Source organism: Syngnathus leptorhynchus, chromosome 19 (genome assembly GCF_054491065.1).
Source record: "Syngnathus leptorhynchus isolate UIUO chromosome 19, UIUO_Slep, whole genome shotgun sequence".
NCBI lineage: Eukaryota > Metazoa > Chordata > Actinopteri > Syngnathiformes > Syngnathidae > Syngnathus > Syngnathus leptorhynchus.
Genome location: NC_141213.1, coordinates 3,879,026 through 3,903,906, shown reverse-complemented (window position 1 = coordinate 3,903,906; position 24,881 = coordinate 3,879,026). Strand labels below are relative to the sequence as shown.

The 24,881-nt window shown below is 40.6% G+C and overlaps 1 protein-coding gene across 3 annotated transcripts; it reads left to right on the top strand.

The window, feature by feature from the left end:
* Positions 1-815: 815 nt before the first annotated feature.
* On the top strand, positions 816-24,846 carry odad2 (outer dynein arm docking complex subunit 2). 3 transcript variants are annotated; one of them, XM_085939529.1, is made up of 24 exons: positions 816-840; positions 1,035-1,079; positions 1,222-1,437; positions 1,525-1,685; positions 1,757-1,919; positions 2,015-2,121; positions 2,220-2,356; positions 3,028-3,141; positions 4,842-4,939; positions 5,407-5,520; positions 5,706-5,859; positions 7,407-7,553; positions 7,655-7,864; positions 8,216-8,449; positions 8,529-8,639; positions 8,709-8,863; positions 11,194-11,374; positions 11,452-11,513; positions 13,774-13,888; positions 15,775-15,963; positions 16,138-16,359; positions 19,712-19,843; positions 19,924-19,946; positions 24,811-24,846. In XM_085939529.1, the coding sequence occupies exons 3-22, from the start codon at positions 1,226-1,228 to the stop codon at positions 19,832-19,834; spliced, it is 3,009 nt and encodes a 1,002-aa protein (XP_085795655.1). In that variant the 5' UTR covers positions 816-840; positions 1,035-1,079; positions 1,222-1,225; the 3' UTR covers positions 19,835-19,843; positions 19,924-19,946; positions 24,811-24,846. The 3 variants fall into 3 exon arrangements, with proteins under 3 accessions (XP_085795655.1, XP_085795654.1, XP_085795656.1); XM_085939528.1 differs by lacking the exon at positions 24,811-24,846 and having other exon boundaries at positions 19,924-20,531; XM_085939530.1 differs by lacking the exons at positions 19,712-19,843; positions 19,924-19,946; positions 24,811-24,846 and having other exon boundaries at positions 16,043-16,277.
* Positions 24,847-24,881: the final 35 nt, after the last annotated feature.

The following is a 24,881-nucleotide window of genomic DNA, read 5'->3' as shown; positions in this document are numbered from 1 at the left end:
GGAATCTGGCTAGAAGGAAGGGAACAGTAGCACACATCCTTTTGGCCTATGGGGATGTTTATTCTTATGGTTAATGGTCTGTTGTGGAAGTTTGTGAGCGGATGCAATCAGGATATTCCCTAGAAAGGGAAGCTAGTGTCCTCTGTGTTACGGTTCTGTTTAATCATGGACTCAACATGTAAACATCACAGGAGCACTTGTGTTTATTATGTTGAATTAAGCCTTTGAGCTTAGTAACATCCAAATCTGTTTGACTTTGCAGGAAGAAAAAAAAGGGAATTATTTCATTTAGTGTTTTGACAAACAGTAAATGGGCTTCAATGTGGTAATTATCTTCTTTTTTTTTTAACAGAGAAAGGGTTTAAGATGGAATTAACACTCCAAGTTAACAAATCCTGCAAGTGCTCCACAAAAAATAAGATGAAAGTCACCAACAACACTATTATAAACACAAAAACAACACACTGCTATATAAAAGTCAAAAGTAGAAAATGCACAAGAGGTATCAAACTCTCTGCACACAATTCACTTTATCATTCAGTATGTAGATGGGAAGTACTATTTTATTATGCATCATGCTTAGATTAATAAATTGTGCACGGTTTGAATGCATAAAGTGTCTGAAAGCATGGTTACTAATGAACAGGCGTCATTATAATTCGACAAATGCAATGGAAAAGCCAGTTTTATGACGTCATATGAAGTTAGTCGCGTTGACTCCAGACTCCAGTTGCGCATCTTCACTCAACATTACGGTAATAGCGTCGTCAGTAACCATGGTGACTAGACTAACAGGAAGAGTGTTTGCTTGAGGTTTTTCAAGCGCGACTGCAAGTAAAGGTACGTTTGAGCACTTTGTGTTTCAAATGTGGAAGATGAAGTTCTTGAGTTTGTAAACTGCATATGCATTGCACATTTGCAATAATACAAATGTTAACATGTAACTGGATGCATTTTATTGTTACAATTTAAACATAGAGTAATAAATATGAGGCAACTATCATATTGTTATCCCACCTTGCATTTTTGTTTAGCTGTCTCTTAGCAACCAAACGGGACAGGCTGCTCACAAATATCAGGTAAGCTTGCTCCTGAGTACATTTGTTACACCCACCCAGTACAAGTGCAACATATTTGTAGTGGACTCAATGGTTCATTATTTATTATTATTATATTATATTAAATTATATTCCCCCCCCCTCCTTCTGTTTTTGTCCCCAGCATAATGGGTACATTATTGACCAGATCAGCCAAGTGGTCCTCAGAGGACAAACTTGACTTCATCCCACTGAATGAGCTCCTGCTGAAAGAGATCATGCTATACGTGGAGGATTTCAGCTCTCTGCACCCAGAGGAGTCAAAGATCTTGTTTGAGGAACCGCTGCAGTGGAATACCACTTTAGACGCAAATGACTTTGACGCAGATTATGATTTAAAGTCAGTCTGATTATGATCATACTTAATTCCTAATCTTAATGCAATTATACCGAAGACTAGAAAAGCAATTTTGTGTTGTCCTTTCAGTGACTCAGGCGGTGTAGAGTCCAAGGAAAAAGATGAGCACGGAATTCCAACGTTAGAGCTCTCTCCTCCGACTATTTCTGTGCGTAACTTCAACCAGCTGGCCAATATCATGAATATGGAAAATGATAAGAGATTGAATGAAGTTCGGGCTTGCATTGAAGGTAAGAAATAAACTGCATCCTGCATTTTAGTTCAAATATACTGTCAATCTAATTTCCTCTTTTATGTTCAGAAAACAGAAAGATTGAAGTGAAGATTGTTGGTCCAACTGCTGCTAGCACGATTGACAAAGAACAGCCACAGGATAAAGAGTCACAGCTCAAGATCCAGCTGCTACGTCTTTTACAAAGTATGGGGAAACATATCGGCCGCAAATTGCTCAAACAAATATCAGAGTGGGTATTTGATTTATTTTTTCTCTCTCTCAAATAATGCATTTGTTAGATATCTGCTGCAAGTTTAAAAACATATTTTTTTTTGCATTTTTCAGAAAGTTTCGTCTCAACCCCTCATTTGTGGAAAACGAAGTGGAATATTTACAAGGATTTTGCGGTGTAGGGGAGACTAGCTTATTAAAGTCGATTCAATACACATCAGGTTTGCATCTTTTTTATATTCCACTTGCTTGAAATTGCTCTTAACACTAATACCATCGGTATCGTTGAAACGCCTTTGTCCTTCTCACTCCTCTCAAGACTATGAACATCCCAATGGATGCAGCGCCCCTTTATGGAGACAAATAGAAGGTGAGATGTGTTACCTGGTGATCGAGACCAATGACACAGAGACGCTCTACATCACTTGCAGCTGTTCTGGATTTTTTCTCAACATGGTGAGACAAGTGAGATGGTGAAAACACCATGGAATCAAAGCTGATATTTTTGCTATATTCTTAGACAGAACAGTGTCCAACAATAATAATAATAATAATAATAATAATAATAATAATAATAGTAATAATAATAATAATAGTTGGAATGGTTTCCAATAATAATAATAATAATAATATGATTGAATTTATTTAGGCAAGCTAGCATAATATGGAGAAATGAGGCAATCGGGAAACTGAATGGCTACCACCATATACCAAACATTGGCTCCCTTCAAATCTGTTTTCAATCATTTTAAAAGTCAATTTAACGCTCACTGCAAGATTGACTCTTTCACTGACTTTGCTGACAAGTCAGAGGTTTCCTGTCTGTTTCTTCACCTGGAAATATTTCAGCCAAAGTGGAGAGGTGGGGTGTGTGTAGAAACATCAGCCTGGCATGGAACGGGTGACATTGATGCAAATGAAACCTCAAAATACGGTAGTGTCTTAAACCTAATTTAGCGGTTAACATGGCTTTACACTTCCCTACGGCAGCTGCCTGGAGATTCTTTGAGCTTTCTTGGCCTCTGAGCAATTCCCCGACTGGCATGTGGGTCGCATTAGGATTGCGGTTTAGTCGGAATTAATGAAAGTGTGTTTTTTTTTTTGTTTTTTTTTTATTCCCCACGCAGGGTGTTAAGCATGACGAGGAGGACAAAAGTGCCTATGAGCAAACGAGTGATTTGTTCAAGAGCTTGGTTGATCTGCTGAAAAACAAATCCCAACTCTTTGCTGGAAATACACAGGTACAGTGGAGCAAGACGCCTCATGTTTTTTCATTCTTTTCTTTTTGTGATTGTGATGTATACTTTTTATTGAAAAGTGAAATTCCTCTTCAGCTTTAGCTTTCTAGCAGACATCTGAAACTTCTGAGCCAAAATTGTCTGGTATTTGGAACTGTCCATGAGTTCTTCCACCTTGACTAAAGGTTGGAGCTGAAGAAAAACAACCTTGAATAAGGATAATGCCAGTACAATACTTTACCATAGTGTCCTATAAAAATGACCTGTTGTTCTAGGTCAGGTGTCCCAGTTGTTTTTTTTTATTTTTATCATTATTTTCAGGTCCTCCCTGATTTGCTCACTGTATGACTCACATGCACAACGTAAACAGTGTGCATTGTGTAATTAGTCTGTGCTGCACTATACTGGTGAGCTAGTGTCTGCTTGGCAGTATGACGTATATTTGATCCAACATCAAACAGCTTCACACACCACGCATGCACACACACAGTGAGGCAAGCTTCCAGACATTAAAATCTGTGATTTATTCAGTCGTACTACTTCCTGCTTTGGTAATTTGATGAGATAACAAATGACCTCGATATTCAACACCAGCTCTGTTGAAAAATCGGATCATCATTTGTGAATTTTCACTTTTTAACAATTCCCTCATTGTGTTTAGCCGTGCTATCGTTGGACCTCAACGGATTCATAATCATTCACAAACGGTGAAAATCTGATTTGCACAAAGATGACTGGAAAGACCGACAGATACAGTAGATTACTTCAAATGAACAAAGCAGAAAGGGAAGGAAGCAGACTTTCCTTCTTCATTTAGTGTTTTGGATTCATTTTGACATCTCAGCAAGATTGGAAATTGGGCATGCTGTGTCGTTGCAAGCTAAAAAAAAAAAAAGTCTCAAAATTAATACCAACTGTTGTATGCTGGAGTCTGTGGTAGGAAAAGACACTGACAGTTGTTTTTTGTTAAAGGCTGTCAGGGATCCTACCATTTAGATTACAATTTACATCACTAATTGTGAAGACCACGGAATACATACGAAATGACAAAAAGTGTCAACGACTATATCGGCTAATTATAAATGGGTTGACGATTGCAGGCGTTAGTCAGTCTCTGGCTTTCATGTATTGGTTTACTTGCAGTACTGGTGACTTTTTATTGAGGCATGTCAAAGAAATCCGAGCGTTCCCTTCTGTGAGAGCACATGGATTTTGTCCATTACACGTATAATGGAATTAAAGAAGGTCAATTAGTTTGAATAAAGTCAGACTGCGGCTCTGTGGTTTGCTTGGACTGACTTGAATATTTCCAATAGCCGGTCACTTTATGTTGAAGCAAAAACAAGTCTTTGGAAAAGTGATCGTTCATGCTTGGCTCCAGCTTGTATGTGGACGTAGTCGACTAAAATACATCTTAATTCTTTTTCTCGACACTTTAAAATGTTAAGCCCCTAACAACCTGCGACAGTCTGCGCTATTTTTGCAAGGCAGGTGACTGTGATTAAAACCGCGCTGCCTATTTGTCTTATTGGCATCTATGCAAGTTTTTTTTTTTAACCCCAACGATAATCACGGAAAATGTATGACACACAGCCATTATTTTGTCTGTGCCAAGCCAGTCCCACTTTTCATGGTGTAAAAGTAAAATTGAAACGATAACAGAGATTTTGTTGACTTGTTTTTCTTCTTTAACCATCACAAAGAATATCCAAGGACCTTTGAGTACGCCGAAATTAGTGGATGCTCAGACACAACTGTCATTAAAAAGGGTCGAGAAGAAGTCCACACAACCGACCGAACGGTAAGATCCGTCGGCTGTTTCCAAATTGTAATTGTCCTCAAAAGAACGGCTTGGTGAAAACACTCCTGAGAGGAAAGTGATATTTTGAGTCATTACATGCTTTGGGTAGTTAGCGAGTGGAACTACACAGTCAGCAAGACTAATAAATGCCATCACAGCATGGAGAGCCTTTCTGCACAATTAAAGATATGACCTGCAGATAGGAAATGTTTTTTTTAAGTAACACGATGTAGTTTTTGACCTTAAAATAATAGATTTGAAAACATTTTGATGGTACGCTGGTTTGAAATAATGAGAGCGTTCTGTCGTTGCCAAGGAAACCCTGAACTAGCAGCGGTGGGGGACAGAGTAAAACTTTTAGATATAGTTTGAGTTACAATTATAAATATTGAAATAATTATTTGGATCTTATTGTTACAATGGTGATATGTTCTAATTCTAAGTATCTTTATTTTTTGTGTTAACAGTGAAGATGAAACGAAGACTTCCGAAATTGATGAGTCACAGAAGGAAGCAAGGAGCAAGAACATGTCACATTTCTCAGAGTCCTCATACGCGGATCAACTGTCCTCGATGAAAATGTGAGTGTCTCTTTTGGTTTTCAGATTTTTTTTCAGAGCTTAGTGCATTTGTATCAGGTGTATTAGAGGAGTGAAACATTTAAAACATGCAGGATAGTAGCCCTCAAAGTTTCTGACATTACCGTCTGGTCTTTAGGGATCAAATAGTAATATTTCCTGCTTTTTTTTCCCCCTCCCTTTTTCAGTAAGTCCCAATTACAACCAGGGGAAGTTTTTAGTGAGACTTCATCTGAGAGCGATCAAAGTTACGAGGAAGAAGAACAGCCAGTGCGCCGTCAACGAAACACAGATCTGCCCTCAGAGTACTGGCAGATCCAGAAACTGGTCAAGTACCTTCGGGTAGGGGAATGTCAACGCATCACTCATGATGGATTTTAAGATTTGGAGATTTTAGTCATATTGAACTGCTGATCAGGAGGAAAGAAAGACAAAGTTTAAAGGCGACGCTTCCGAACGATTGAAGTGCTTGGCTTTGTAGGCGAATTCCCGTTTTGTGAGACAAGCTTGTTTGGTCGTCGATGCGAGCCAAAGCAGAGGGGAAAGAGCTGTCCAACGGCACCAGCTGTAGGCAGTGTTTGCCTACGCCGCAGATATAGAAAAACGAAGCGTGCCTGTGACAAGTCAGACAGGACATATGGTGAATATTAATGTGTCAGAGAGGAAAAAAAAAAAAAAAAAAACGCGGGTGACCCAGACTGACTCGGAATCCTTCTGACTACTTGGCTTTTTTTTTTTTTTTTTTTAATGGGGGACGTCATACAATTTAAATTGTCAGGATGTAGTTTCCAAAGAAAAATAATACAGAACTACACCCACAATAATAATAAAAGATCATACAAGGGTGTGATATGAAAAGAGTGGATTCAGACAGGGGAAAATGAATAAAAAAAAAAACTTTTAGTGGGTTTCATACGTTTCAGCTGTATTTTGGTGTGCAAGCTATTGGGTTGTGTGTGTGTTCCTGTGTCAACAATCTTGTGCGCAGTAGGAAGCAACACGTCCCAGCTATCTATCTGTCTTCAAACCACACCAGGCAGTTATTTATGGGCTTTGTCCAGCCCTCGTTTTTATATTACCGTCAGAGGCTAAAACGGAGCACAAGCCAAGTTAAATATCTGTTTTATTTTAGGCTGATCTTTATCCCCGTGCATTATAGACATAAGTTTGTACTACAGGAAGTTTCATACTTTCTCGAAGCCACACACTGATGCTCTGTTTTGTGTTTAATGCAATTTATGTTCATTTGCCCACATTACCTTTTTTTTTTTTTGACTGCCAAACAGTGACATGGCTTTTCCAAAATTTTAAGTCAGGAATGGTTAGCTAAAATTTATCAGTATATTTGTTTTATGTCAAGGGGGAAAAAATTGAAGAGGCATTTCAAGAGTTATGAGTGATTTATGATTACGTGAGTTTTAAGTAAAGCCAAATAGTAAGGCGATAAAAATATATCCACATGTTGTATTTTGTTCTCTTTAATGTTTCAGTTAAAATGTTGTTGTTCGCTCGGGTGCAGGTTTAAAATAAACGAGTGTTTAGTAACTGTCAAAACATATTTATCATTTCAAATGCCCCAGCCACATTAGTTTTGGGGGTTTGAATGCTAATAGTGTTCTTTCTTTCTTGGAGCAGAACCTAATGGCTTCTGGTCTTGGCACGAGAGTCGGAGTGCAGCCTTGTGTTAGCAAATAATTTATTTCCATCAGCTCCCACCGCAAAGCCAAACAGCCAACAGGCTGTGGCATTAAAACATTTTAGCTGGGGTTGTTATGGGGGATACTGGAAAGGGAAGGTGAGGATTTCGCTAAAACCTAACTTCTATAAACTTCCCGAAGGTCTTACGAATTGGGACGCAGCTTTTGACTGATGGCAATTCTAAATTCCAGGCAGGTGACCAGACAGCCACTTTGTTGACTCTCTACGCCTTGATGGATTACGACTTGACGCATGAGACGTATCATTGGGCCATGCAGGACTCAGGTGGCCTCAAAGTCCTCACAAACATTCTACATTTGGACGAAGTTAATCTCCAAGTGAGTTATTTTCAACAAAATGCTTGCTACAGTGCCTCACCTTAATTAAAGTCACGACACCTACAAAAAAACCGATTTTTTTTTGTGTGTGATTGGATTAGCTTGGATCTCTGCAAATCCTCCGAGACGTCAGCCACAACGCTCAAACCCGCCGAGTCATCGTCGACAACGGAGGCTTGCGAAGCATCGTTAACGTCCTGGACTCACGGAATAAAGACGTGAAGGCCTTAGCTGCCGAGACAATCGCTAATCTAACCAGCTTCCGCCGGGCGAGGAGAACTGTTCGAAAGTACAACGGGATTAGTAAACTTGTGAGTATTTATCAATCAAAGCATTCATAATATTGGTTTACCTGTCTTAGTCTTTTTACAAACACCAGATTGGGTGTTGAAGCCAATCAGATAGAATATCCCGCCAACATCCTTTGACCTGCATTCATGTTTGTTGACAAAGCGCCCTGTGATTAAAGGCTCTACACTCTTGTATATTTTCCTCAGACCCAAAATCAGATGTTCTAATGTGCGAGTCACTCAAACGAGTAGATTACTTTCACGCTATGCGACGAGACCACCTTTGAACCGGACAGTGCTAGCCTTGCCTGCTCTGTCTCATTTGGAACGAGAGATTGAAACTGAATGATGTTCTTATGTTTCTCTGATCAGGTGAAGCTGCTGGATTGTGCTCCCGATATAGCAAATGTAGATCCAAAGCAGGAGAAGGATGTCGAGGTGGCCCGATTTGGGGTTTTGGCACTTTGGAGCTGTAGCAAGAGTCCCAAAAACAAAGAGGCTATCCATAACGCCGGCGGCGTTCCTCTACTGGGCCGCCTGCTCAAGTCTACTCAGATGAACATGCTCATACCAGCGGTGGGCATCCTGCAGAACTGCGCTGACGAGGTGACTACCATTTATCCTCAGACTTCGATATATTGACAGCAAGATCATTTCACATCCAGGAATTGTTTTGTAACTGCAGGAAAAATGCAAAGATGCCATTCAAACAGAGGGCATGATCAAAGACTTGGTCCAGAACCTCAGCATTGACAATGACGAACTACGGATACATTGCGCAAATGTCATTTTCAAGGTTTGATCCGTGTGATGATCAATTTTCATTTCCCAGTTAGACACAAAAATATATTGTTTCTAATTGCAGTGTGCAGAAAACAAGCGGACCCGCACCTTAGTGAATGAGAGCCGTGGTTTGCAGGCTCTGGTTTCACTTTTAGGAAAGACGGAAAACAAAACGCTCATGGCTGCCGCCACTGGAGCTATCTGGAAGTGTTCCCTAAGCCCGGAGAACCTGGATGTGTAAGTTTAAGACATAGCGTCCCCTGTTTTTCACCCACTAGTACACACATACACACACATGCGTTATTGTCATCATCTCATAGCGTTTAAATTTTATAGCGAGGAGGGGGGGGGAGTAGATGTATCACTGTTTCCACTTGCATGATGATGTCTTTACTATTGTGTCTGGATGATGTAATTTACTGCATAAAATGTTCTGTGGTCTTTAGCACCCAGACTCAAATCCAGGTACAGTGAAGTAAATATTCAATTGTTCAAAAATTCGCAACTTTATAAAACTTGTTAATATCAGCAGTTTAAGACTTTAGATATTATAGTGAATGAGCCACGATGGAGATGTGATGACCATCTTAAGAGGACATTTATTTTTTGGAGGTGAGATTATCTGAAAATACCTTCCCCTCCTCCCGAGTGAATAGTTGAAATGGACGAGAGAATTTTTTTTTAGGGGGGGAAAAAAAAAAGGCTGAGTCGCTCTTAAATGCTTCTTTCAGCACTTCATATATCATACGTGACAGAATGATATCCTACATTTAAAGTCTAATTTAAGTCTTCCCCCTGAAGTGGAGCTGCCACAAGTTAAGCAAAGCAGAAACGTCACAAAATATTTTATATTTTAACCGCCTTTAAACAAAAATATATGGCATGGAGAATAAAGCTATGGAGTGCAATATTTTTTAATTGATTATTGCTACACATTCATTTCATAAAACACTTTCCAAATAAGCAGATTGTAAATTCTCTGACCGCAACTTAGATTCATATAAAACAAGTTAACTGCACAAGCCTTTGATTAATATGACAGTTTGGAAAAGTCACTGCCAGTACGGGCTACATGCCATCTGTTCCCGCTTTTTAAAATAGCACATAACTACTATTGATAGCAGCAAAAGCAATAAATCAAATGGTGCCCAACATCACTTGTACAGCTTATTTAGTAGCACTTAAACGTATAAACACTAAAGTGTCTGTTTGCCCTCACACTAAATCACACTGTCACAAAGTTATCTTAATGATGGTGCCACAGGACCCAAATATGAATCGAGCTCTCATTTTGCGGACACTTGGGTGTGAAAGAAGGGTCAGATGTGGTCACGTCTTCGCAAGGAAGTCAGCATGGCGCAGAGCAAATATTTTTAGGATCTTTTTTTTTTTTTTCTTCAACGCTGCCTTATTTGAATTACTGAAAATGTCGAGGTCAGGCAGGAGCTTTGTGGACTGAGGTGACCGAGTCATTACTGTCAAATTATTTTGCAACATATTGTATTTTTTATTTTTTTTTACAAGTACAAGCTCAAAGGAAACAGACCTAGGTCGTAGATTTTTTTTTTTTTTTTAACATCGTTGATGTCCTCCACGGTCTGGACAGTGTACTAGTCTGGGGGACTCCCACTTTAGACAAGAGGAAGCATGTGTTAGCCATTTTGTCTGATTAATGTTTCATCAACGTGTTTATTTTAAGACAATATTGTCTACCACGCGCTTATGATTTTCAACGAACCTGCCAAAACTCGGGCAACGTGGGCCAAAATTTTATCAAGTTTGGGAATGGGAAAAGGACTCTGCTTGTGATGTGTGGAAAAAAGGGAACTTTATTATTTAGTGCAGATTTGTGAATGCATCAATATGTGACCCAGTCAGTCTGCACACAGAGGTGTTAACCGACACGTGTAACAAAACAATAAAGAACTCCTCCAGTGGAAAATTACGATTGCCAATTTCGCTAATCCAGATTTTTTTGCGTCCAATTTTAGGTTAAAAAAATAAATAAAATCACTTAATTGATCTTCCGTATAATTTACAAGATTATATCAAAGTCTGTTTATCACACTTGGCTCATCTTTAAGGTGAATTTCACCCAAGTTAGCTTTGGCAGCTTGTCTGTTCATTAGCAATGTTTATTCTTGCAAGAATAGGCTATGCTTCTTCAATGGACTTTGACCAAACCGAAATGACCTTGGCCTTGTACACTACAATAGCTTCAAGCATCAAGACGCCAGCGACCGTAACTGTGAATAAAGATAGTGAAATTTAACTGTACATCAGGGGTTTGTGGAAGTTTGCTTCCACCACATGATATCCCTCTTCAATACGTGCTCTAGTTTACTACTCAGTCCAGTCAGGAAACAAGGCACAATCAAAAAAAAACTTCTAGACAAGTTTCCTTGCTACCTCCGTACTCGAAAATTGTTTGGGTAACATGAGTGGAGAAAATCCATATCTGCCAAAGTCAGCTGGGTGAGGCTCCAGCTCACCCGCCTCACTAATGGGAAGTCAAATGATTGAACCTCCCTAAAAAAAAAAATTGTCCTTTACTTTATCCTTGAAAGGTTTCAAGAGCAAAAAGTCCTGGAGACCCTGATAACCCTTCTGGACAATCAGCCCGAAGAGGTGCTGGTTAATGTGGTGGGAGCCCTGGCGGAGTTTGCACAAAAGCCCGCAAACAAGATCGCCATCCGTAAATGTGGAGGCCTCCAACCACTTGTTCGGCTCCTGATTGGACGAAACGAGGCATGCCCAACCATGCGTTTTTATAGCCTCTTCTAAATTAGTTTCTAAGTGTATCTAAGTTCTTGTCCTTCCACCAGGCGCTGCTGGTGAATGTAACCAGGGTGGTGGAGGCCTGCGCCACAGATCTGGACAACATGGCGTAAGTCTCCCTCGGGTAATTCCCTTGACAGAATTGACATTGTTAATGATGACATTACAATAGCGTACCTATTTGATGTGGCTCCGTTGTTAGAACAATGCGGGGTAGCTTACTCATGTCACCACGGAAATAACTTTAGACTACACTATTGGTCATTCAGTTCCTATGACAAGAGAATAAAACACTGTGTCATTAACTTGTCACATGTTGATGTTTAAAGAGCTATGAGGCTTTAATTTGTATTGTGCAGATAGATTTTGCTTTGATCCCTGGTTTAATCATAGTTTTGTTTAGGCTTTGCTTATTTTACCTGCTGCTCTAAATACCGGTTGGTTTAATTCCTGGCGTTTTACTGCAACTTTGTGGCCACTGTCAAGACAAATACATGTAAAGCCCTTCCCATTTCCAAGACAACACGGCTGGGAATGCACAGTGACCCGCAGTCCAATGCAGTATTTCATTTAAAAACCTCACGCTCGATACAGGAGAACAGCACGGGACTTCCATGGGTGCCTCGTTGGCTTTTACGAGACCGAAAGAGACCGCGAGACACTTCTGAATTAAGACTCAAATAAAACTGGCAGGGAATTTTTCACATCGTTAAAAAACTGCCATTATTATCATATCAGTCATTAAAAACAAACATGTCAGATTAAAGCAAGTAAATGAGTCGGTTTTTCCAACCCTAACCCGACTATATATTTAGGCCAGACCGTATAATTACGTTTTATAATTGGCTTTATAGCTGTAAACAAAATGATATGTCAATAGCTGCGTTTTTTTAATTAAATTGTATTTTAAGATGTGTTAGTCCAGCAGTTTGCAGACCAATTTCAGCCCAAATGCTTTCTGCTTTCTCAAATATCACCATCATAAGGCCAGATTTTTTTTTTTTTTTCAAGGCCTTTTCAAGCTTTTCCATGAATAACTCCAGTTGCGTTTTCTCCAATGAATCCTGTGTTGCTACAAGAGAGAACACACACTGTTTGATACCTCCAGAGTCTGCGGTGGCCTCCTCTAATCCATCAATGTCAGATGCAACCTCTATGCTAATCTGTTTCATACCTGCTTCACAGGCAGACAGAGCTGTTCTGGCCGATGATATGGAGCTTCCTTTTTTTTTTTTTTTTTTTTTTGGTGCAGATTTAAGAGGCCCCGCAGACTGGAATCTGATGTTATGATCATTGGAGTCTGATTTATGTGCAAAGAGAAGACAGATGGTGCTTGGGACGCCTCTGATGAGTTCATTGATAGTCACAGAGATAGCGCAATTAACTGAATGTTTGAGTAATTATGACAGCGTTGGTTAATTTTTATTTACATTCTGAACCTGGACTATGCAAAATGAAATATGGCTAATGTTTGAGTAAATTTCACACAAGCACCATAAAATATGAAGTGACCTGTTTGATTTGGAAAGGGGAGTCACATTTTTTTTTTTTTTTTAGTCAAGCCAACATAATGCATACTAAAAATGTGTCTGTGTGTCTATATATAAATCTGTGCATGAAGCACTTTACACAGATGTCGGTTAACCTCTGACCTAAGCTTTTCCGTCGTGTGGGATTTGGACTAAGCAGAGCAGCTGAGTGAGTTTTACGCCCGGGGAGGAAGTGAGTAGGACTTGAGAATGTGTTGTGGTGAAATGCTGATGCTGAAATTCATCAATTTTTATGGAGCCTGCTGCTAGCCGGGCAGATTTAGGGTAACATGACCGAACTTGGTCAACCCAACTCGGAATTGAGTTGATGGAGCAGGTTTTTCAGATCAAACAATATAATTATGATTTTGGTTGTTGTTTGCAGCAGGGTAGAACTGTACTATGCCATAATGAGTGCAATTATGGTTGCTACCAGAGTAAAATAAATTAGGAACAGCTCTAAATTTGATGTTGTGGCTGGTGTGTGTACAATACACACATATGCATGTGTTTAGATTCGCATAACAAACTTTACATTAGGTCATTCCATGAGTGTGCACACACCATAAAAATAATTATTTTTTTCTTTAATCACAACATTGTGTTTTATTATCTGGAGCTCCAAATTAGGAAATGCACAGCATGGGCTTTGTTTGGGACATTCCCAAAACATTTCTTTTTATTTTAGGGTTAGGTTAGGATTCGGGGTTGACTGGTACTGTATTTGGGACAGTTTTTCCATCTTGACTGAAATTTCTTTCAACATAATTTGCATATTATTTCTGTCCTTATTCCACTCTGTCTTTTTACTTTCTCACATGAGTGTTTTTCCTTCCAAAGGATCATTCAGGATCTTGATGCAATCCGCTGGGTATGGAGCTTGTTGAAAAATCCTAACCCAGATGTTCAATCCAGTGCCGCTTGGGCCCTTTGTCCATGTATTGAGAATGCAAAGGTAGAGTATTTGTTTTTTAGCAATGTTACACAAGAACGACACAGCTGGTTTCCAGAAAATATACTAAATGCTTTTTAATTTCTACTCTCTTTACATGTTTGACTGGAACAATTCCCGTCATTCTGGAATACAAAGAGCAGATTCCCATCTGCTTAATGTATTGTCAGTTTGAACCAAAAATATCATACATCTAACAAACGTGCCACGCCACTTTTCTTTCATTTTCTGCAAATGTGTTTTTTGTCTCTTTACGATTTGTGTAACAATAAAACAGCCCCACCCGTTCCATATTCAACATCTATAATTCATCCTCTGTAAAACCAAGATTTGACCTCATATGGCCGAGAAAAACAACAACAAAAAGTAAGGCATTTTCTACTTTTGTTAACTTTATAGTTTTTATCCCGTTTCTCCACAAAGCCTCCGACAACTTTTAAGACAACCTTGGGCCTAAATAGTTTTTGTTGTTCCACAATGAACTGAGCATTCAATGCAGAAACGCCTTGAAATATCACCATGCCTGTCTCGCTGCAACCTGCTGCCGGGAGGTTAACGTTAGCAAGGGGCAGGGCGGTGTCAGACGGGGCTTACACAAACCACGGCTTAATAAGAAGCAGAACAGCTCCTCTGGCACACCAAGGTTGTTGAAGTGGGAAGCGGGTGAGCGGGCGGGGTGAAAAGACCCAAGTAATATCCTGTGGTGTTGCTTCTTATTCTGCCGCTGAAAATCCCGACTCAACATGCTATCTGTTATCAAGATACAGCATGCAGTGCGATATCATTTTCATGATGAACCCACACATGCAGCTTTGAATGATTGAAACTTGAAATGCATGACAACAAAGTGCTTGTTAAACTCCGTCTTATCTATTTCACTTGAATCTTGCTTAAGAGTCTCATTATACAGCATCTGGGGGTCCATCCTTGCCATGAAAGAGATTCGGGGCCAGTCACATCGCAGCTGGTGCTTGTGAGAGCTTCCGCTGTCGCTGGGACTCGCGGCCAGCCGTCATCAGTATTCCTGACGGAGAGCTTCCTGTGTGTGTATGGAAGGGTTAGCTCTCTGGCCTTGAGCTCCATTACCCACTCCTAACTTTTTCTACCCTTCGCTGCACACGTTTCTCATCTCCTGGCAAAGCATCACAGAGGCCATAGACGGCATCCTGGCCAGAATTCAACTGGAGCTGAAGCCGTGCTTTTAAACGCAGCAGAAAGCCCGGGGGGACTTAATATAGCTGGACACGACGACGACTTTACAATACTGAGAAAATAGACTTTGTAAGCAAACGACTTCATTATATAGCGAGATCCTAAATTGTGATCAGAATACATTTAATGGTTGCATCAAGAGTTCCACTGTCACCTTTGGAATGAACTAGTAGGACTTGTGAGCCTCTCTCTACACGCTAAAGAGGATGAGCAAACATTGCCACAGACGCACTCCAACATGATGTCGAAGAAGGCTGTGTGCTTTTTAGATTTAGACCTGGCCACTTTGGTCTGTTCTTCTGCAATCTAGCGAGTTGTATTTTTAAAAGAGTGCCCCGATGTGCCAAGCCCTACTGAAGCCCGTGCCCCTGCCAGCTCTTCCGCTGTGGTTCTTTTAGTACTCCCCACTAGACTCTTGGTTTGGTAACGCATTGCTCCATAAGTGGGTAAAAAGCCCTTGCGGTACCTGCCATGGCCATGAATTTGAATTGTGAGGTTTCTCTCACAATTCAACAGTTCTCCGAGGGGGGGGAGGAGGGGTCTATAAATGTCACCTCTAAGCTTTAAATTCCATGTGGCGGATTTGGTGAGAGTGCTGAAAAAGTTGTGGAATATTTCAGGCTGATTGCTTGGAAAGCAAATAAAAGTATCTAACCTAAGCACTTTTTTGTCTTTAGGAAGCAGGGGAAATGGTGAGCTCCTTGATGGGTGCTATGGAGCTGGTCATAGATTTGCTCAAGTCATACAATGACGACGTGCTGGCAAGCATATGCGCCGTTATTGCCAAAATCGCCAAAGACAAGTACAATTTGGCGGTTCTGACCGATTATGAGGTGGTCTCGCTACTGGCCAAGCTGACTGACCGAGTAAGCGCACTCCAAAGTTTGTGTTCTTCTCGAAACAATTTCAGAAGCATTAAATGCTGCTGCTTTGTATCCTCTACAGCATCCATCCAACTAATGAGACATCTGTAGATGTTGTTGCTAGGCAGCTTTCTGCACCCTTGACTGATCTTTGATGGCATCCTGTTCTCCACGCAGCCCGGTGACCTACTTCGTTGCCACCTGGCTCAAGCTATCGCCCAGTGCTGCCCGTGGCGTAACAACAGGGCGGCCTTCGGCGAGGCGGGAGTCCTGGCCCACCTGGCGCAATACTTAAAGTCGCAGGACACCAAAGTCCGTCACAGTACGGTGATGGCCCTCCACCAGCTGTCCAAGGAGTCAAACAATTGCATCATCATGCACAGCGAAGGAGTCGTCAAGGTCAGTCACAGGATTTTATCGAATATTATTTTGGGAGTCTATCATTAACAGAAAAATATTTGTGTGAAAATTCTTCAAACCAAAACAGTGACTATTTTGACATCCTTTGACCGAGGAACCTGCAACAAAAGTGTTTTTTATTCGGCTGAGGAAACACGGCTCAAATGTCGAACCATCATGGGAGTTAACTAAAGCAAACAAGGCAGTGTGTGCAAAGTGTCATTTCTCTGGTAGAGCCTACATGCCATTACAGCGCAAGTCAAAGGCTTGTAGCTGGTGGCAACCGTTGCTATGGCCGCTTCCTGGACATCAGGGTAAAATGCAGCAAGTTTTTGGGAGCAGATTAGATGAAACTATGCTAAATTAAAGCTTCTCGTCTATGACAGAGAAGTGATGCAAAAAGATAAATAATTTAATGTACAGGTTTATCCAGCATGCCTTAGACACAGAAAACTACAAACGGCAACGCTGTTAATTTAAAAAAAAAAAACTATTTATATCTGAACCAAAGCAGTTTTTTTCCCATGTTCATAAAATTGGTGCACTTTATGCTGTTACAGTCAAAGTGGTTAAGCACTTAGCTATAATTGGTTTACGTCACTGAACATTGGGTGTTCCCAAAACAATGAAGTCCAATTTGTAAAATTCTTAAAGAACTGTTCTATTATACGCAATATTTTTTTTAATCATTCTGTGTGTGTATGTGCGCCCGTTTCCACGGTATCTCGGGAAGCGTGTGCGAATGCATGACAAACCGCCCACTGTAATCTGCTGCAGTATTTGACCTTATTAATGTAGCAGTGAAGGATTGCAACAACTCTCCATAATGTATTTTGGGACTTTTAAAGAGCTTAACTGCACCCGGTGTTGCATTTGTTGTTAATCTCAGATGTGGAAAGCCACCACAGGCAGTCTCATTGTTGAGTCTGGCTTCAGTCTCAACGTACCTGCCCGACCCCGGGGGAAACATTCCACTTTGAGAGCATGTCGATCACCACCGTGCAACGGTCATCAAAATGATCTGCTCCGATGACATTTAGACACCCCGTAGAAAGAATTTGTCAAAAAAACAACATCATCGGTAGTTTATTGACTATCGATATGAGGGAGTCCGTGTTTAATTTATGTTCTGGTGTAAATTTACAGACCACCTTTGGTGTTATTGCAGCAGTATTTCAATGTGTTTTTCTGTGCCGCCGAGAAGCTCTCCAAACATGTTCGCCCACGTGTAGTGTACAATTTCAAATGAGCGTGGATTTCTTTGAGAACGTAATGTTCATGCTGTAGCACACTTAATGATGTGTGTAGCAGCACCCTGAGGCTCGCAAAGGAAATTAGGCATTCTAAAGAAAGCATCTCGCTCTGGAAAATCGATTAGCTGCCTGTGTCATAGTTGTTCTAATCCTTCCGAAATGCTCCAATGTTGTCCTTCCATTCATCTTAATTTACTTGTTGTCCTTCACACACCTTTTTTAACACAGATGCACCAGTTTTTTTTTCTCCTGATTGTAAATCAGGGGCATCTCAAAGGATTTGCCATTGAGAATTGAAGCCAGAGAGATGTATTGCCCGTCACCGTTTGATTTGACATCTACTCTTGGTATCTCACAGTTTTATACGGATGCGCTTGATTTTGGATGACGCTTTGCATTGCTTCCAAAAGGATTGTTTGCTCAAAGCGCAAATTCACATGGACACTTTTTGGCTCTTTCATTAGAAATGAAGATTTGCCGGTAACTGGGAAAAGTAAAATCAATAAATAAATGAATAAATGACAAATTGGATTTAGAATCAAAATTTCCAACAAAATTTCCTAATTAAAAGCTCCTCCTTGCTCCATCCTCTTTAGAAACCAAAGGTAGCAAAACTCTACTGCAGGAAAAGTTTACTTTGACTTCCTTCCTCTCCCCAACTGGGCTCAACTAAACTTGGTGGCCCCTGCGTATCCTAACACTTGAATCCCAGGAACGCTGGGAGATGATAGAGCCATAAATGGCAGGTTGGGCAAGTGGAAGTCTGAACTACCTGCAGCTGGTCAAACGTGAGCACACTTAACACCGTGACACCTCCACGTGTGATCGAATATGTGCAATTGAGTGCATAGCCCTCCCAGACTGCTTTAGAGGGGAGGCCCGAGAGAGTTATACGAAGCGTGTATACTTCCTCTCCCTTTCGTCTTGGAGGTCACTGGAGTTCTGTTAAGTGCAACAACCTCAGAAGAGCACGATTCCCGATTTCAAACGTAGCGGAAAGTGTTCGCCACACTCGGGGAATATCTAACAAGCGCTGTTTTATATTCTACGAGATCCCAGCTGGGAGGGGAAGCGCAAGTTTGAGAGGACGGGGGTGTGGGGGGGGGCTGCAAAGAGAGACACGCTTATCTTAGCAGAGCTGCGTGCTTTGCGAGAACTTATTTGGCGGCGTCTGAATAACACGCAGTGAACGCTGGCAACATCTCGGCCTCTGGCACTTCTCAGGCATCCTCTCTTTTCACAAAAGAGACTTGTTAGCAAGCTGCATGTTTTCTCCAGCCTGTGGATGTGAGTTTGCTCACCGAGGTGTTTTTGGATGCTATTTAAAAATCCAATAAAACCAAAAGGGCAAATGTTTCACATAATTCCAACACTGCTGCATTGACGTGAGTTGAAGCTTCTGTTTGCTGTGTTTTCTACCAAACGAAGTAAACAACATTTATCGGGATGTATTGTTGTCACTTTATTATCAGTGTAAATATCCCTTTTGAAAATAAAGTGTGGTTTGGAAAACCTCAATGGGAATTTAAGAAGAAGCACACATTGAATAAATTTAGCTCCGTCGTATTTATGCTTACATTGACTTTTATTTTGACTCAATCCCGCAACCACCCGCAAACGTAATGTAGTGATTTCCCTCCAGATAAAACAAAAGAAAGAAAGCTCACCCCCCCCCAAACAAAACATAACACTCGGAGTTGGTTTCTCTATCTAAATATACCGAGATAGTTTCTACATGACACAAAAACTAAACAGTAAGCAAATCCCCTCAACTGCTCATTTCTGTGCTATCAAAATCTTGAGATTGTGGAAAGAAATGCAAGAGCGTGTCACAGAACAATCTATAACTTGTTCCATTACACAAGCCACTAATAGTCCGATAGATATAAATCTGACCTGTGAGAAGGAAACTGAGTGACGTGGTTCATGCTCAGCTTTTTAATGTCCGGCTTGAAATGGTGTGCCAGCACACATGCGAAAACACACGTGCACGCGGTTCATGCGTGACTTTTGAGTTTTGCTCTTACAGACGAATGAGTCCAATGTTTGTCTGTGTTCTTCCTGCCAGCTCAAAGCTCTCTCTTGTGTACTCGTTGCAGCCTCTGATCCACTTCATGGGCTGTGATGATGATAAGGTCCGCAACGCCGCCGCCGACTGCGTGCGCAATATTCGTCTGCTCTTCCCGAACCAGTCTCGGGCCAAAAAATCACCACGCGTGTAATGGAAGCAGGTGGCTATAAATAAAATGTTCTGATTAAATCCAAAAACCTCAGGGCTTGTATTTATTTGCTGTTGTGCTTAATCTTTCAGATCTGTTGCCTCATGAGGATGAGGTAATTCATTTAACGATGACATCATCAAACTGATTGTTATTTTTCGCTTTTACGATTATTTACCAAGCACACTGAAGGTTTAAACAATCGGATTTATGACTTGTTTGGGTGTGTGGAAGTTTGAGGGTTACAAAGGAGCTTCTGAGCAGTAACATAATAAATAAAGGACTCACTCAAATAAAAGATCACAGACAGGGCAGGCCTTGAGGTCAGCATGGACAAAAACCTGAGTAGAAAACAACTGACTACTTACTGTACATTCCAAAAATAAAACGTAATTGAAGCTAGGACTTTATTTATTGATTTTCTTGTCACCAAACTTGGTAACTAAGGGTTGCAATTGGAAATCTCTATTCAGTTTTACCTGAATTCTGAATTACCTTATTGGTTTTTAATTTTAGAGGCTCCACAATGTGAAATGAATAAAATGAGAAATTTATTGTTTATGCGTGTTTGTAAATGTGTGTTGTTGTTTTTTTTCATCTGATCTTTTAATCCCCTGGTTTGGTTAACTGACCCACCCATATTGAGTTTGACTCCAGCACAAGAGAAATTGTCAGTCTGATTTCATTCCAATTTATCATAGATGCCACAGAAGCTACTTTGGCCCTTAAGATTTATATTAGCTGTGTTCAAAAATAGGGGCAACAGCAGAACTCCATCACTCTCTGAGGTTTAAACCACTCCCAGCTGTTAGACGGGGTCAAGTGGAGGAGCATGATGCATGGTGGGCAGTGCATGAATGAAGCAACTTCCTCACCAAAAATGTCAGAAGCTGGAGGAACCCAAAACATCAGGAACTGCTTAAAAGAAACCATACTTTTTCATCCACCCTGTATGTTCTTTGAAAACAGTCATGATGTCATTAATAATAATTTAGAGGAGGGGTTTCTAATATTGTTGACACTGTGACGGGATGTTTGACGTTCAAGCCGAAATAAAACACGGTTGCACTTTACTGTGTGTTGAACATTGTGGAGCGCAAGGGAAAAGCTGGGAGGATGTCACAGTCTGCCTTTTGGTCTTCAAGCCACAGCTGAGAGTATTAGTTGGGCCGCAAACCCTCTTAGAAAAGAAAGTGCCACTTTTTCTGGCTCGCTGTCCGACACTGCGACATTATTCAAGGGGAAATTAGAGGTTAGGCCTCCGCGCTTCAGCATAGGCAGCAATTACGTTCAGCGTTGGCCTTCCTGGTCACCTTTCAACATCCCATGTTTTCTCATTGCTTCACATGGAAATAGTGGAGGGATATCCCTGTTGATGTTGTGCGGGGAAAATGAGGGCCCTACTATCTGCCACGCCCCTGTGCCTCATGTCTCACCATTGGCCTGACACCACCTGGGAATCTAAAGTGGAAATGATCGGGGGAAATATGAAGGAAGCCACAAGTCTGGCAGAATCGTTTCCGGGTCGACCTTTTGATTGGACATAGCGAAACAAGATGACCACGTGAGCATACCTTCATCCCGTGGTGATGGATGCAACTATGGTGTCTTTGGATATGTCAAGTAAAGCAAGTCGTCTTTGGAGGTTTCCCACATTTTTCCTTTTTTTTAATAAAAAATAATGAATAGACTTGAAGCAGCTTTCCGCCCTCCCTTTTCAATGGCTAGGAAGCATTTTTTAATATAAGATCACAGCAGTTGGCAGCAATGTTGTCTCGCTGCATTGCCATAAAAAATACACGTGCGCACAACAGCCTTCTCAGAGCCGCGTCCAAGTTAAGAGAGGCAGAACACAGCTCCTGTTCTCCACCCGTGTATTAGCCTTTCTATCATTGCAGCGAGCTCGCACCATAGCAGGTTTCGCGGTGGGAGCGTCTGGTGTCGCGCTCACCTCGTGTTTGCTCAGCGGCCATGCATCCGCTTCCTCGCAAATCCTAAAGGCGCCTAATGAGATCTCCTGCTATCCACTTGCTTTTTTTTTTTTTGTATTTTAAATTGACTTTCACGCCACGTATGAATTCTGACATTCACTTCCATACAGTGTAAATACCAAGCAAGCTTGACAATAAATAAATAGAGAAATGAGTGAGCAAATACCGCAGCATCTGGGTCACATTTACAAGGATACAAACATCTCCATTAAGGTCTCAGTCATGTTTGTTATTATCCTACTAAACATGACAGATTTGGCCTTTAAGTACAAAGTCAAGCTTTTTTTTTTGTAGGTTCGAGGCATAAACTTTTCATTCATTAAGTGTTAGCGTACCATACTGCGAGAAGAAATACACTAAAGCTAATGAAAACTCAAACTATTATAACCCAGCTTGCAAAAAACAATGCACTTTTTAGGAATAATCACAATTAAGGATGCTAGATAATGCCATTCAGGTCCAAAATGTTTTTACCGACAAGTGCTCTATGAATAAATTGGACTTAGATGTTTGCCTGAAGATCTGACACAAGTGGTCCCACTTCTCATTTTATTTATTTACCCAGTAAATATTTCCTTAGCTAGTTTATATTCTCAGCTACATCTCTTTTTTTTCCTAATGCAATGTTTGCAGGTCTGCACATTAAACTTTAACTGCCTTGTGAGTGACTTTCAAGATGTTTTTCAATTATACAAGAGCTACATATGTATTTAAGTGATTGTATTACTTTTTGGTGTGATGGGACGGTTCTACTATGAGGACACATTATTAGGTACACGTGTGTAATGTAATGGCTGCTTTTGATGGATTTGTTCCTCTCAATCACAGCAGAAAATTTAATACAGCTTTTAAATTGGAGCATTTCAATGACCCTCGCTAGCTTTTCTTTCTGATTGTTGTTAAAGAAGGGCCTCAGGTTCTATATGCTTGTCAGCTATGTTAACTTCTTTTCTAATGCACCTGACCATGAAATTGGAGAAATTATGAAATTTGAGACAAAGCTCTGATTTGACGAGATTCACAGAGTATGACTGTTGCTTGATTGGTCATAAAGAGTTTTCTTAAGAGAGCATCAATGTGCATGCATCTCTTGGTTTTCTTGTTTACAAAGTCGCAGTACATGAGAGGACATTTGATGAGTTGCAGTATATTGTTACCTCAGCCATTGCAGTTTTGCACAAAAAAAAGTTTCCTGTTTTGGCAAGATTAGTGACTGTAACAGTCCACTTCTATCGGGGGCCAAGTAGTGCAGGGACCAAGCATATCTAGCTCTTCAATGTCGGAAATAATAATAATAATCATAATAACAAATTATTATTTAGTTTTGCAAACACATTCTGCTTGACGGAATTAGACTTGGGTCACTTTTCCAAGGAAAACATTTACATGTGCATTCATCAGTTAACTGGTATTTTCCCTTTAAAGTGTGCGTGTGTGTTTTTAGTAGTCATTTGTTTTTATTCCCTTGGGAAGCCATAAATAGAAAGACAACAGGCATGGAAGATTTAAGAAATGGGTGTTGTGAGTTGCAATTATGCCACACTGTAATTTAAGGCAGCAGTCCCAGTCTAATAACATTCGGTTTTGATTCTTGATTGCTTTCAGTGCACGTTTTCAATGGCAAATTTGTGTCCCAAATTATTTAACCCCATCTGAAAAACAGTAATTGGGTCATTTCAAACAACCTCGCAAATTTCTTCCAAGTCACTTTTTCCACCATGGCAGGCAAACCAGTGAACAAATACGTCTGTGGCTTTTAACCCAGTAAGTCTGCGTGCTGCAATGTATAATTCCAACTTGGTTTACACAGATTTAAGTCTAGAGTAAAAACATCACCTTAATTGAGGGGCACGTTTTGGAAAAGAGATTTAAAAAATAATTTGGATTGAAATACCTTCAAATTGAGAGACAGCACTTGCTTCGTTGCTTTCTCTGAAGTCACATCACACATCATCTCACTGGTACGATATTATTTTTTGGTGTTCATGATGTCCCACCTCTGGTTTACAGCTCTGTAAGAAACACAAAAGTACAAAAGGCATTTGGTGAACGTTTCTTCCTTTCAAGAAAGGTCGGCCTCTCTCAAGGAGGTCATGGCAGGTAACGCAAGTTCACATCAGGTGAGAAGGAAATAAACCCTCTCTGACCTTAATTAAAGTGATTGTACCACTCGACAACTCGGAAGAGAACATGTTTGCCGTTAGTAAAAGTTAACCTCCCCCGTTAAATGAAAATAAACACAAATAAACAGCAATTACACAGATCCCCGACTTTTCATATGGGTCTTGCTGCTTAGTCACCTCCTTCGAATCACTACCTTGGATAAACCCCAAAAGAACACACAGCTGAGGACCTCGGAGCTTATGACTCACGAGCACATCACGTGACAGGTTTTATAATGGAAGTCAATGAGAGGGTTGATCAGATGTAATCAGTGACCGCGTGGTTATAAACAGCCTGAATCCACAATTTGGGAATGTAGATTGTATTGAGTTTGCTCCTGATGGAATAATTGATGTTGCAGGAAAACACGCCAGTCGTGTATTTGATAGTGGCTTTTGCTGTGGGCAGTTTGTCTAATTAGAGGAAAATAATAGCTTGAATATTAGTCAGACTCAGAACGGCGTGACGATGACGATTTTCATGAAGCAAGAAAAAAAATGGAAGCTGGAGGGGGGGTCATTGTATGATTTTAATCATAGTAAACGCCCTGCTGATTTTGAATGATATCCTAGTCAGGTATGTAAATAAATGCATTTTTTTTTCATTTCTTACAAGTGAGCTCTTCAACTCATTGAAAGAATTATTGCTGAGTTGCCATAAATGTCAAAGCAGTTGTGAAGCAGACGTGCTATAATCACTAGATGACTTTCCCCAATTAAAAAGTAAGACTACATCAATATCAGATTGTGCAATTGAGTTGAGTCACATTGTATTTAAACCAGATGAACTTGTCACGGTTAACTTTTTTTTTTTTTTTTTTTGCAGCGGCACGGTGCCTCGCTCCCGCCTCCGGAGCCTCCCCCCCCCCCCCGCCCGTCGACCCTGCCCATGAACCG

Excerpts from the sequence above, each read along its gene's own strand:
- odad2 (XM_085939529.1), top strand. The coding sequence starts at position 1,226 with ATGGGTACATTATTGACCAGATCAGCCAAGTGGTCCTCAGAGGACAAA. Across the intron at positions 1,686-1,756 it reads AGTTCGGGCTTGCATTGAAG|AAAACAGAAAGATTGAAGTG; the intron begins GTAAGAAATAAA and ends TTTTATGTTCAG. Across the intron at positions 2,357-3,027 it reads CTGGATTTTTTCTCAACATG|GGTGTTAAGCATGACGAGGA; the intron begins GTGAGACAAGTG and ends TTCCCCACGCAG.